Below are 13,998 nucleotides of genomic sequence, written 5' to 3' on the forward strand. Positions count from 1 at the left end.
AACTCTATTACTATTAAAACTAAAACAACCAGCAAATCCAAAAACATAACTATTAATAAAAACAGGTGAGGGCTGGGGTTTTTTTTCTCTGTTATTATTTAAGTGCTTTTACCATATGCTTTAAATCAAGAGTCACTTCTCTCTTGGTTTCTCTCTCTTTCCTGTCATTCTCTGCATCAATCATTTTCTCACTTCTCTTTTTTTCTCCCCTTTTTTCTATCATTTCTCTCTCACTCTCTCTTCTTTCCACTCCTCTCTCTCTCTTGCTTTCTTCCTCTCTCTCTCTCTCTCACTCTCTTTCTTCTCTCTCCTCTCTCACTCTTTCTTTCTTGCTCCCTCTCACTCTCTCTCTTCCTTCCTATCTTCTCTCTCTCCCTTTCTCTGTCTCTCCCTTCCTTTCTTTCCTTCTCTCTTCCTTCCACTTTTTTCTCTTTCTCTCTCTCTTTTCCTTCCTTCCCCTCTTCCCCTACCTCTCCCTCTCTTTCTCCTTCTTTCCCTTTATATTTATCTCTTCCTTCCTTCCTTCCTTCTTTCCTCTCTTCCTCCCTTTCTCTCTCCCTCTCGTTCACTTTTCTCTCCCTTCCTTCCCTCCCTCCCTCCTTCTTTCCTCTCCTCTCTTTCCCTTCTTTCTCTCCACGTCTCCGGCGGGCAGCCAGCTTTGCTGACCGGCACAATGCTCAAGCCAGCTGCCCGGGAAAGCCAGGAAGGTACTCCTGCCCCCCCCCCAGCCGAAAACACAACGGAGGTCTGCCGCCACCAGCTTTAGCCTCCCGTTGCCCGATCCGCCCCCTCTCCTCCTCTTCGCCCTGCCTGTCTTCATTGTGTTTTTGGGGGGGAGCAGCAGGAAAGCCCTGTGCCGGCCACTCCCCCCCCCAGGAAAGAGGTGCAGGAAAGCAGCATGTTTAAAAGGCGCACTGCTTTCCTGGAAAGCCGGCTTTCCTGGCCGGCACAGGGCTTTCCCGCCGCTCCCCCCCGAAAACACAACAGAGAAAGGCAGGGCGAAGCGGCGTTGGGAGGCTCAAGCAGGCAGCCTCTGCCCTTTTCTTGGAAGAGGAGGAGAGAGGGCGGATCGAGCGGGCGGGGGCAGCGCCGAGAGGCCAGGGGCACGAGGGGGTGGGAGGCACGATGGGGAGGCAGGGGCAGCCGTGGCTCCCTTTCCTTCTACTGCCAGTGCCTCTCCGCCCCCGCCCCCCCGCGGGCTGGCAGGGGGATGGGGAGCGCGCACCCATGGAAAAGGGGGCGCGGGGGGTATTTTGGGGCACGCGCATGCTCACGCGCGCAGCTTACGGGGAATGGTGCCCTCAAGAACTTCATTGATAAGAATTGAAGCAGTGGAAGTGATGTGCCGGTGTCTGGAGGCTGTTGGGGTTTGGATGGATGTCAACAGACTCAAGCTTAACCCTGATAAGACGGAGGGGCTGTGGGTTTTGCCTCCCAAGGACAATTCCATCTGTCCATCCATTACCCTGGGGGGGGGAATTACTAACTCCCTCAGAGAGGGTCCGCAACTTGGGCGTCCTCCTCGATCCACAGCTCACATTAGAGAAACATCTTTCAACTGTGGCGAGGGGGACGTTTGCCCAGGTTCGCCTGGTGCACCAGTTGCGGCCCTATTTGGATCGGGAGTCACTGCTCACAGTCACTCATGCCCTCATCACCTCAAGGCTTGACTACTGTAATGCTCTCTACATGGGGCTACCTTTGAAAAGTGTTCGGAAACTTCAGATCGTGCAGAATGCAGCTGCGAGAGCAATCATGGGCTTCCCTAAATATGCCCATGTCACACCAACACTCCGCAGTCTGCATTGGTTGCCGATAGGTTTCCGGTCACAATTCAAAGTGTTGGTTATGACCTATAAAGCCCTTCATGGCACCGGGCCAGGTTATCTCCGGGACTGCCTTCTGCCGCACGAATCCCAGCGACCAATTAGGTCCGTGGGCCTTTTCCGGGTCCCATCAACTAAACAATGTCGTTTGGCGGGACCCAGGGGAAGAGCCTTCTCTGTGGCGGCCCCGGCCCTCTGGAACCAACTCCCCCCAGACATTAGAATAGCCCCCACCCTTCTTGCCTTTCGTAAACTTCTTAAAACCCACCTCTGTCGTCAGGCATGGGGGAACTGAGATATTATTTCCCCCTAGGCTTCTACAATTTATTTGGTATGTTTGTATGTATGATTGGTTTTAAAATAAGGGTTTTTAGCTGTCTTAGTATTGAATTGTCGCATGTTGATTTTACCACTGTTGTTAGCCGCCCCGAGTCTACAGAGAGGGGCGGCATACAAATCCAATAAATAAATAAGAATATTGCTCAATAGGACAGTAGGACAGGGATGGTAGGCACAATGGTGCGCTTAGGAATGGAGTGAGATCGACTGTAGATAGTCTAAGGTTAAAGGTTTTTGGCGTTTGGGGAAGACAGTGTCCAGGCATTGATTACTCTGTTGCTGAAGTTGTTGCTGCAGTCGAATTTGGAGTGGTTTACATTACGTTTGAATCAATTCTGTGCTTGTGTATTGTTGCAGTTGAAGCTGAAGAAATAATTGACAGGACATTGTGGTAAATGATTTTGTGAACTAAAATTTAGGTCAGATCAAAGGTGACGAAGTTCTAGGCCTGTGATGGCTAACCTATGGCACACATGCCACAGGTGACATGCAGAGCCATATCAGAAGGCAGGAGCTATATCCGTTTTTCTAGGGAACAAAGACAGCTTCTGCCCTTCATCTCTCCCCCCCCCCCCCCAGCAGCAAGAGTATCCAGTTTCAGGGTTTCTCTCGCTCATGAGGAAGACAGGGCAGAAGCTGTGTCCCTTCTCTGTCTTTCCCTTGAGCGAGAGAAACGTATGAGGATCCCTGAGATCCTCACTGCAGTTTCAGAACTTCTCTTGCTGCTGGGGGGAGGGAGAGAAAGGAAGAAGCTGTGTCCCTTCCCTGTCTTCCACTTGAGGGAGAGAAGCCCAAAATGTGTGAGGATCCCTGAGATCCTCGCTCGACTTTCAGAGATTCTCCTGCTGCTGAGGGGGTGGGGGAAAACAAAGGGAAGAAGCTGTGTCCCTTCCCTGTCTTTCTCTTGAGGGAGAGGAGATTCTGGCTGCATTTTGGAGCTTCTCTTCCTGCTGACAGGGAAGTGACACAGCTTCTTCCTTTCGTTCCCCCCCTCCCTCAGCAGCAAGAGAAGTTCCGAAAGTGCAGCGAGGGATCCTCATACATTTTGGGCTTCTCTCCCTCAAGAGGAAGACAGGGAAGGGACACAGCTTCTTCCCTTCATAGTCCCCCCCACCAGACATTGAGGGTGAGAAGTGGGTGGGTGAGAGAGGTGTGGGGTTTCTGGGAACTCACACAGACACACACTCACCACACACACATGCACACTCACACCGTTCTTCCCGCTCCCCCTCATAGTCACCTATCAGGCTTCAGAAAGGTCTGTGCGCATCATGCATGGGGGCGAGGGGGAGTACACATGCATGGGGGAGGGAAGTGGGGTGGGCACATCATGCACGCTAGCACCCCCACCCCCTTTTGGTACGCAAATGAAAAAAGGTTCGCCATCACTGTTCTAGGCTATCTAAGCCCAAAATTTCAAGTCTGATGGAATAAGGTATTCTGTTGCGAGCAGAGAAGTGGAGAACTGTTCTTGTAAAATATATTTGGACTCTCTTGATTGTATTGATATCTGATATGTAGTCCAGGTTCCAGACAGGGAAGCTGTATTCAAGAATTGGTCTAGCAAATATTTTGTATGCTCTGGTTAGTAGATTAATATTGCCAGAGAACAAGCTACAAAGGATTAGATTAATAAATCTTAGTGCCTTTTTGGCAATGTTGTTACAGTGGGCACTGGCACTTAGGTCATTAGATATGAGTACTCCAAGGTCCTTGACAGAGTGAGGGTCATCTATTAGTTTGTATTTTTCTTTTTGCTGATGTGTAAGACAGAGCATTTACTGGTTGAGATTTGAAGGTACCAGTTGTTTGACCATTCTGATACAAGGGGAAGAGCCTTCTCTGTGGCGGCCCCAGCCCTCTGGAATCAACTCCCCCCAGAGATTAGAACGGCCCCCACCCCCCTTCTCTTTCGCAAGTTACTCAAGACCCACCTATATTGCCAGGCATGGGGGAATTAAGACATCTTCCCCAGGCTTTCTTATATTTTATGTTTATATGTATGTGTTGTATGGTTTTTAAATTGTTGGGGTTTTTTAATGTAATTTTATTATTAGATTTGTTCCATTGTTATACTGTTTTTATTGTTGTTGTGAGCCGCCCCGAGTCTTCGGAGAGGAGCGGCATACAAATCTAATAAATTGAATTGAATTGAATGGTGTTATGCTGGGCCCTTCACTAAGAGCCCCCCTAATGAGTTAGGAATGTAAATTCAAACACACACACCGTCTCAGAGTAAAAAGAAAATCCGTTTATCTAAAAATAGTGCTGTACGCATGCACTTTAAACAGAGCCAAATTATTCTCACACAGATTACAGTCCTGGAATGCTGAGAGAGGCAAAAACAAACAGAGCAGATAAAGGCAGCTGTGAAAGCATCACAGCTACCCCCTGCAATGAGTTCACAAGATGTACTTAACTGTGAAATATTTAAAAAGTCTGTGAAAGTCCTGGAACAGTTCAAACCAAAACAATAGTCATTCTCCAAATGGATATATGCCCACATGCACACTCCACAACGCCCGTAATTTATCAGCAACCCCATTAACCTAATTGCCTCAGCCACAGGTGTTCTCCCTTATCTTCTATGGTACCTGCGCAGTTGGTCCCTTCTAGCTATGAACCTGCACATACGAGCATCTATCAACTGAACCTCCTCTGAGTTGATGACTCACTAATGGGGTCATTACCTAATGGGCTGGCTGCATCCACCTCTCCGTCCGATTTCACTCCCTCAGCGTCTGACCTTGGTAATGAATCTTCACTATCAGAAGACGCTGGCAATAAGACAAGTCTCTGGGAACCTTAGGATTCTCCTAAACCAACTTCCAAATTCACCATTGCACAAGCTGGCCCAGAGCCAACCACAACACATGGTCAAGATCTTTTTGAAGGGTAGCAGTTTTGGGGGTTTTTTTTGTTTTTTTTTTAAAATAGTTTATTAAGTTTCACATATAAAAAACAGGAGAAAAGGGAAGGGGGAGAGGGTCAAAAGAACTGAAATTGTTAGACAAATGGTTACATCATTGTGTGAGAAATTTTGAGGTGTATAGAAAATTATCAATGATATAAGTAATTGTCTTGTAAGAAGGATTACATTTCACAAACAACAGATATAAAGTGTATGTACAACAAGTATAAAATATATGCACATAATATATACTAATTAGTAAGTAAGACACCATTATAATGGACCCTGAAAAAAGGAAAAAAATAGAAGAATCAGAAAAGAAATATAGAATGGAAAAAGATAAATATAGAAAAAAGAGAGGGGATAAAGAGAATCTGCATAATCACAGACATTTGTAGGATATGCGACATAATAATGCATTGGAGTAGCAGGTGTACATGGTAAAAAGATATTAAAAGTTAATATGAAATTAAGTCCATATTAAATAATTATAATTAGAATTTTTAAAAAAAAGCTAGGTTAGAAGTAGTTAGAAAAGCAGAAAATTATGTTACCGGTATTTTATCTTTAAAGTCGAATTGGTTATTGTCGGTCTTTGGATTTCTGGTAATAGTATCTAATATTTTCGTTTAGAGCAGTCAAAGATGAGGTAAGTTTACTAATCTTAACAAATAAAGGATTGGTATTTTTTTGTTGCAGTCCATTGATATCACTTGTCCCATATTTTATAAAAATCAGATTCTTTTTTGTCTTGAATTTCCATAGTAATTTTGGTCATCTCAGCACATTCCATAATTTTAGTACCTGTAATAACTGTTAGAATCAAGGGGATTATTCCCTGCTTCCAGGTTTGAGCATATGTAATTCTGGCAGCTCCTAGAATCTGTAACATAAGATATTTTTCTTGACGTGTTAATTTTTGTCTAAATATCCCTAGCAGGAATAATTCCGGTTTAAGTGCTAAATCGATTGATATGACTTGGTTCATTAGAAATTTAATATCCTTCCAGATATTTTAGTGTAGATACAGACAGGTCCACCATAAGTGATAATATGCCCCTGGCTTTCTTTTGCATTTCCAGCATTTAGATGATAAATTTGAAAACATTTTAGATAACCTTGCCGGAGGTAGGTGCCATCGGTAAAATAGTTAGTATTGTTAGTGGTATTAAATAATTTAACATTGTCAACAAAGAGGATGCAGTTTAATATGATCACAGAGGTCATTTACGTAAAGTATGAATAGTGTTGGTCCTAGAGCACTGCCTTGAGGGACACCACTGTTGAAGGGTGCAGGATTTCATAGGGCACTCCCTATTTTAACCACGTTGTCTGTTTGACAAGAATGCAGTTATCCAATCATGAAGAGGACCTGAGATGCCATAGGATTTGAGTTTCAGAAGAAGATTGTTGTATAGCACTGAGTCAAAGGCTTGACAGACGTCTATGTAAATTGTGTCTATTTTTTTACCCTGATTGAGATGTGCAGTTTATATTTATTTATTTATTTATTTATTTATTGCTGCGATTTTGCTGAAGCATCCCTCGCTGGGAAACCCCACCTCCGGACTTCCGTTGCCAGTCGAAGTGCCCATTTTCACACTGATGGGATTCCCCTGCAACATCGCAAAATCTGGAGGTGGGGTTTTCCATGGAGGGGAGCCTCAGGGGAATCCCACCAGCACGAAAACAGGCTGCTGCGCGAAAACGGGCTGCTGCTTTCACTGCTGCCACTGCTTCTAATGAAGACTGAGGCAAACGGGCAGCGGTGCGTTCTTGTGTGGACCTGCTTCGTCCTTCCTCCACAGCAACGAGCAGGGGCTGCCATAAGCCGCTGCACACATACTTTCCTTCACTGCCATCCCCACCCGGAACTGAAACCCAGGCAGCTTATGGCAGCCCCTGCTCGTCACTGTGGAGGAAGGATGAAGCAGGTCCACATGAGAACACAGCACTGCCCATTTGCCTCAGTTTCCATTAGAAGCAGCGGCAGCAGCGAAAGCAGCAGCCTCCCGTCTTCGCTGGAAGAAAGTGACGTCAAGGCCAAGGAGGCAGCGGCAGCAGTAGCTACAGCCGCTGTTGCTTCAAGGCCAGGGAAAAGAGTTGCAAGCACCATGCTGCTCTCTTTGGTGGCCGGGAGGAGGAAAGAAAGCTGGGCGTTCTCAGTCTCTCTGTGCGAGACTAACCTACAAATGAAGAGAGGAGAACAGGGTACCTGCAGCAGGCCAGGCTGGGGCTTACAACTGAACCAGGTGGTTATCATTATAGGGACAGAGGCCGGCCTGGAAGAAGAAAAGGCAACAGAGGTGGTGAAGGGGGAGGGGAAATAGAGAGTCATTTAGGGTGAAAGATGCGCAGAATGGCAGGCGACAGAGAAGCGCCCCAGTCAGGTTTTCGGCTAGAGTTGGGAGAAGGGGATGAGGAGGAGCTGCCTTGGCCCTTCAGCTCTGCCTTTTAGTGTCAGCCATCAAAGACAAGATTTTGTGGGCAGAAGAGCTTGCCCCCCACCCATCAATGCCCAGACTCTCCTTTTCCCCAAGCATTTCTTCGTCTACCTAATTTCCATATCCATTGCATTTCTCTGTCACATTTCTCACCATTCTCTGCAGGGAAACAAAAGTTTGTCCTTAGTGGGGGGGTGCCAGTGAAACAAAAGATGCTGAAGATGGTAGGCCTGACGTTATCTGTCTTCTAGATCAAGCAATACAAAACCCACCCACATCTATCATGCCATTGCTTCTGATGGTTGAAGCACTCATGTGTCTTCTTGCAGGCTGAACGAGGCAGAATATCAAGTAGTTTTGGCCAGAAATCTGAACAATCCCAGGGGAGGCAACAGTGTCACAAATTACAAGACACACTCTTGATATCAGAAGCCATCATCCAGGCACAGATATCCCAGCTCGAACAATACAAAGCCCTACTCAGTGAGTAATATTACCACTCAAAACTGCATAGTTCTTCAATACTTACTTGGATGAAAATATGAAGGGAATGTACAGTATGTATACACAACATAAAATTGTGCTAAATAGTTAATACCTGGAAGAGATAAATGCAAATCAAAACTATATTGAGAAGTGGGCAAAAATAACAGAATGGTGTTTAACAAGATAAATTGCAAAGTATTTGTACTGTTTTGCTAGATTTTGGGGAAGGGTGTTATTTATTTATTAATATTTTAATTTTGTTTTTGTTTTAGCTGCTTAATCCCTTCTTAAACCAAAGGAATATGTTCTTGTGTTGAAGGACTTCCAAAGAGGGTGCCAATGAAAAAGTCTCCTTGCCAGCTTCACATCCAAATATTTCACATTTTTAGTAAAGATTTTTTTTAAATCTAGAAAATGCAGGATTGTGACAGAAATAAAACCTTGTGTTGAAATAGGTAAAAAGAGCTTTACAAAAGAAGCTCCAGAATAATGAATGAAATTAAAAATAAAATCAGTGAAATTATTTTGGGGGAGAAATTGAAATAAGAGAATGCTGAAAAGCATAGTTTAGCTATTTGTATGGAAATAATATCAATATACAGTATTAGAGAGAATTGAAATCAATATTAGTTACTTGTGTCTAAAAAATAATTATTAATGCAATGAGAAGGTTAAAGAATTGTGTTAACATTCTAATGTAATTGGTAAATGAATGAGCTACAGTGGTACCTCTACTTACGCATTTAATTCGTACCGTGACCAGGTTCTTAAATAGAAAAGTTTGTAAGAACTGCCCAAGGAGCTGCTGATACAGTTCTATAGAGGAATCATTGAGTCTGGACCTCTATAAGTGTCTGGTTTGATTCTGCAACCCAACAAGACAAACACAGACTTCAGAGGATAATCAGAACTGCAGGAAAAACAGTTACTGTCAACCTGCCTTCCATTGAGGACCTGTACACTGCACGAATCAAAAAGAGGGCTGTGAAAATATTTACAGACCCCTCGCATCCTGGACATAAATTGTTTCAACTCCTAACCTCAAAACGTCGCTATAGAACACTACACACCAAGACAACTAGACACAAGAACAGTTTTTTCCCCGAATGCCATCACTCTGCTAAATAAATAATTCCCTCCCCACTGTCAAACTATTTACTAAAGCTGCATTACTATTACAGTGGTACCTCTACTTACGAACTTAATTCATTCCGTGACCAGGTTCTTAAGTAGAAAAGTTTGTATGAAGAAGCTATTTTTCCCATAGGAATCAATGCAAAAGCAAATAATGTATGTGATTGGAGAAACCAGAGGGAGGATGGAGGCCCCGTTTCCTCCCAGGAGATTCCTAGAGAGGCCCCATGGAGGCTTCTCCCTGCCTTTTCTGGTTACAGTTTTTGAGGCTCGGGTTTGTAAGTGAAAAATGGTTCTTGAGAAGAGGCAAAAAAATCTTGAACACCCAGTTCTTATCTAGAAAAGTTCGTAAGTAGAGGCGTTCTTAGGTAGAGGTACCACTGTATTTCCCTGTTTGGGAGTAGACATAACATGATATTCCATCTAGGAATGTTTGAAAATTATCAAATCCACATGGAAAAAAGTAGACAGTGGAGTACCACAGGGCTCTGTCCTGGGTCCTGTACTCTTTAACATCTTCATCAACGACCTGGACGAGGGAATAAAAGGGGAACTAATAAAATTTGCAGATGACACCAAGCTGGCGGGGGTAGCCAACACCCTTGAGGACAGGCTCAGAGTACAAGAAGACCTAGACAGACTATCACAGTGGGCCCATACCAACAAAATGAGGTTCAACACCGACAAATGCAGAGTCCTCCACCTCGGCAAAAAGAACCCTAGACATACATACAGCCTGGGAGCTACCCCACTCAGCAGTAGTGACTGCGAAAAAGATCTTGGAGTCTTGGTGGACAATCAACTAAACATGAGTCAGCAATGTGAAGCAGCAGCCAAAAAAGCCAACTCAATCCTAAGCTGCATCAACAGAGGAATACGCTCCAAGACCAGGGAAGTACTAATACCACTCTACTATGCCCTGGTCAGACCCCACCTGGAGTACTGCATCCAATTTTGGTCACCTCACTACAAAAAAGACATCGAAACTCTGGAGAAGGTGCAAAAAAGAGCAACCAAAATGATTAGGGGACTCGAAACCAAGACTTACGAAGAGAGATTGAGAGAACTGGGTATGGACAGCCTAGAAAAAAGAAGGTCTAGAGGGGACATGATAGCAGTTTACAGATACTTGAGGGGTTGCCACGGTGAGGAGGGGGTCTCTTTATTCCCCAGGGCACCAGAGGGCCGGACGAGGAACAATGGTTGGAAGCTGAACAAGGAGAGATTCAACCTGGAAATAAGGAAGAACTTCCTGACGGTCAGAGCGATCAACCAATGGAACTGCCTGCCAGGGGAGGTGGTGAACTCCCCAACTCTGGACACCTTCAAGAGGAGATTGGACTTCCATTTGGCTGGGGTGCTGTAGGGTTTCCTGCTCAGGCAGGGGGTTGGACTCGATGACCTAACGGTCCCTTTCAACTCTATTAATAAATAAATAAAATAAATAATAAAACATATATAATTATATTCAATCCAAGTTTTTAAAAATGGTAAGTCTGGATGAGGTAAATGTGAAATGTACTTATTTCATTTTAAACATAATGTGCAATGTGGCTAAATAATTTATAAACTTTAAAAAACCCAGTGCTTCCACAGCAAAAGAAAAACATTCTTCCTTTCTGTAGAACTTTCTGGAATGGCAATTGATTCCATAACAGTATGTCTTCATAATAGTTTATATAAAGCTGAAAAAGATAGGTCAATTACCTCATACATAGGGGGCATGCATAAGCACACTACTGTTCCTGTCTTACTGTCCCCATTTATTTGTACTCATTTCTTGTATTCATGTCCATGGTTATACTTATACCTATCAAGTTGTACGTTTGACAAACTAAATAAAATTAAATTTAAAAAAACATATAAACATTTCCCACAAAAAGTAAGTGAGGTTTCCAGCCTATCTGTGCAGTTTCTATGTTGAATAGGCAGATACCATATTAGCTATTGGTCCTATCATACATATTTTATTGGATAATTTCACCAAATTTGCTATCATGGTATTTTAGTGGGGGTTTTATGTACTTTATCATAACTATATGCACATGGAGTCCTTCAAACCTATTTGAGCAACTCCTTTCTTTTGATGGAGTTTCCTAGTAAGATTTAAACCAAACTATTAGTGTGCATGCCGTGTAATTTGCAGTATCTTATGACGATCTGGATTTCTGGCAGAAGATCAATGGAAAGTAACTGAAACATTTCTTGTGACAGGTGAATCTATGGTACAGCAAAATAACAAGCAGATGCAGGTGGATATTCAAGACCTGGGCTACGAAACTTGTGGGAGAAGTGAAAATGAGGCTGAAAGGGACGAGGCTACAAGCCCTGGTAATGTAAAATGTTTCTCTGGCTGCCATTCGTAATGCTTTCAATTATTTGACTTATAATTGACTTCTAAACAATTTTAAGCAAAGAATTCTTAATATAAGAAGGTATAGAAAACAGAATATTTCAAAGTTCCATTTTGGTCATCATTGTACATGCAAATTTGTAGATATTTACAAGCAAAAGAAGATGTATTAGAAAATTGGAATTTGCTGCAATCCAAACTCAATTTGCCTGGAAGAAAAGTTTGATTATTTAGTCCAATTCTTCGTGTTTTTGTTATTGTTGTTTTGTTTTGTTTTGTTTTGTTTTACTCAGAATGCAGAGATCATCATGAGCAACTAAAGTTTTGGAAGAAATCATTGAAGCCTCCTCTAAACAGATTGATGAAACAAGAAACATTCTTAGGTGTCAGCCAAAGTGATGGTGTTGCAGTTCTTCGCCAGCATATTCAGGTCCTCAAGATGCAATTGCAAAGTTCCTACAAAGTTATCCAGAACTTACAAAATTGTGTGCACTCTGTATGCACTACCAGTGACTATGGTTCTGTAGGAGATCAGCCATTCAAATTGAAGCAAGTCTACACTTTGAGTAATTCTCCTTCCCACAGTATGACTGATGAAGATGAAGGCTGGCAATCTAATAGATTTGGAACTTTCTGCCCACCAAATCTCCAGCCCAGCAAAGATTTAGCCAAACTTTCACAGAGAGTATCCCTGCTGGAAGCTCGCCTGAATAAGACTAAGCCAAAGGAATTTTCAACAGATGAATTGAAATGTACAGTCTCCTTGGGGTAGGATATTCCAAGATGCAGAGATAAATATGATCAGCTAAGTCTGACAAAATATTGATGTAGGTTTCTGCAATATCCCAATGGGCAATAAAGTACAGTGGTACCTCATGATACGAACCCCTCGCCATACGAACAACCTGAGATACGAACCCGGGGTTTGGAAATTTTTTGCCTCTTCTTACGAACTTTTTCCGTCTTACGAACCCCCTGCCGCTGCCAAGAAGCCCCACCGCCCGGCTGTCGCTTTTTAAAACAGCCTGGGGGCTTCTCGGCGTCCTCCTGAACCCGAACGTCAAACACAAACTTCCGGGTTTGGCGTTCAGGAGACCGCCGAGAAGCCCCCCGGCTGTTTCAAAAGGTGACAGCCAGGCGGCGGGACTTCTCGGCGGCCTCCTGAACGCCGAACCCGAAGGTTCGGCAAAAGTTCAGGTTCGGGAGGCCGCTGAGAAGCCCTGCCACCTGGCTGTCGCTTTTTGAAACAGCCGGGGGGCTTCTCAACATCCTCCTGAATCCGAACGCCAAACCCGAACTTCCGGGTTTGGCGTACGAGAGGCTGCCGAGAAGCTCCCCGGCTGTTTCAAAAGGTGACAGCCGAGCAGCGGGGCTTCTCGGCGGCCACCTGAACCTTTGCCAAACTTCCGGGTTCGGCATTGGGAGAACGCTGAGAAGCGCCCGGCTGTTTTAAAAGGTGACTGCCGGGAGGCGGCATTTTTTTGCGGGGGTTTTTTTGTTGCATGCATTAATTCATTTTACATTGTTTCCTATGGGAAACAATGTTTCATCTTACGAACTTTTCACCTTACGAACCTCCCCCGGGAACCAATTAGGTTCGTAAGACGAGGTATTACTGTATCTACTTCAAGAGGTTGGCTTTTCAAGTATGATCAAACTAAACTTCATTGGCAGTTTATTTCTCTACAGCAGCGGTCACCAACTGATAGTCCATAGATCACTGGTGATCCGTGAAAATTTTTTGGTGATCTGTAGAAAAATTATTTGCATTTTTTATATTGCACTAAACCATGGCTCCTCAAACTATAGCCCCAGAGCCGGATATGTGCAATGAATGTTTGTGTTGCTGTACAGAGACTCCCCCTTCTGGGCCTTTTTGTGCAGGGCAGAGGGGACAGAGGGGGACAGAAATTCCAAATTGGGGCCTGCTTCAGCCTCCTGGTATGGGGCTCCCCTGGGTCCATGGGGGAGAGCCTTCTCTGTTGCGGCCCTTATCCTCTGGAACCAAGTGCCCCCAGAGATCCATACCGCCCCCACTCTCCTCGCCATTGGAAAGGTGTTTTATTTATTTCTTTTAATGTTTTAATTGTATTCTATTTTTACCTTGTCTATTTTTTACTCTTGTAAGCCTCCCTGAGTCCGTAAGGTAAGGTGACCAGATTTTCACATTGGTAAAACAAGACATCATTGATGGGGGGGGATGTTGGGCTCCTTGATTAAACATTTGGTCTATGAAATAAATAAATAAGTTACCTAAATTATCTGAGATGAGTCAAGCTATTCTCCAAAGCACCTGAGGGTAAGACAAGAAGCAATGCGTGGAAATTAAACAAAGAGAGAAGCAACTTAGAACTAAGGAGAAAATTCCTGACAGTTAAAACAATGAATGAATCTGTGGAACAGCCTGCCACCAGAAGTTGTGAATGCTCTAGCACTGGAAGTTTTTAAGAAGATGTTGTCTGAAGTAGTGTAGGGTTTCCTGCCTAAGCAGGGGGTTGGACTAGA

At 44.0% G+C, this 13,998-nt stretch overlaps 1 protein-coding gene across 8 annotated transcripts in view; it reads left to right on the forward strand.

Moving 5' to 3' along the window:
- The window catches only part of PDE4DIP (phosphodiesterase 4D interacting protein), a 490,445-nt gene that overhangs the window by 359,268 nt on the left and 117,179 nt on the right, over positions 1-13,998 (forward strand). For all 8 annotated transcript variants that reach the window (XM_070746854.1, XM_070746855.1, XM_070746856.1 and 5 more), the window contains 3 exons: positions 7,850-8,003; positions 11,355-11,471; positions 11,787-12,261. In XM_070746854.1, coding sequence (XP_070602955.1) covers positions 7,850-8,003; positions 11,355-11,471; positions 11,787-12,261 — 746 coding nt within the window. The remainder of the gene's footprint in view (positions 1-7,849; positions 8,004-11,354; positions 11,472-11,786; positions 12,262-13,998) is intronic.

Source organism: Erythrolamprus reginae, chromosome 3, assembly GCF_031021105.1.
Source record: "Erythrolamprus reginae isolate rEryReg1 chromosome 3, rEryReg1.hap1, whole genome shotgun sequence".
Classification (NCBI taxonomy): domain Eukaryota; kingdom Metazoa; phylum Chordata; class Lepidosauria; order Squamata; family Dipsadidae; genus Erythrolamprus; species Erythrolamprus reginae.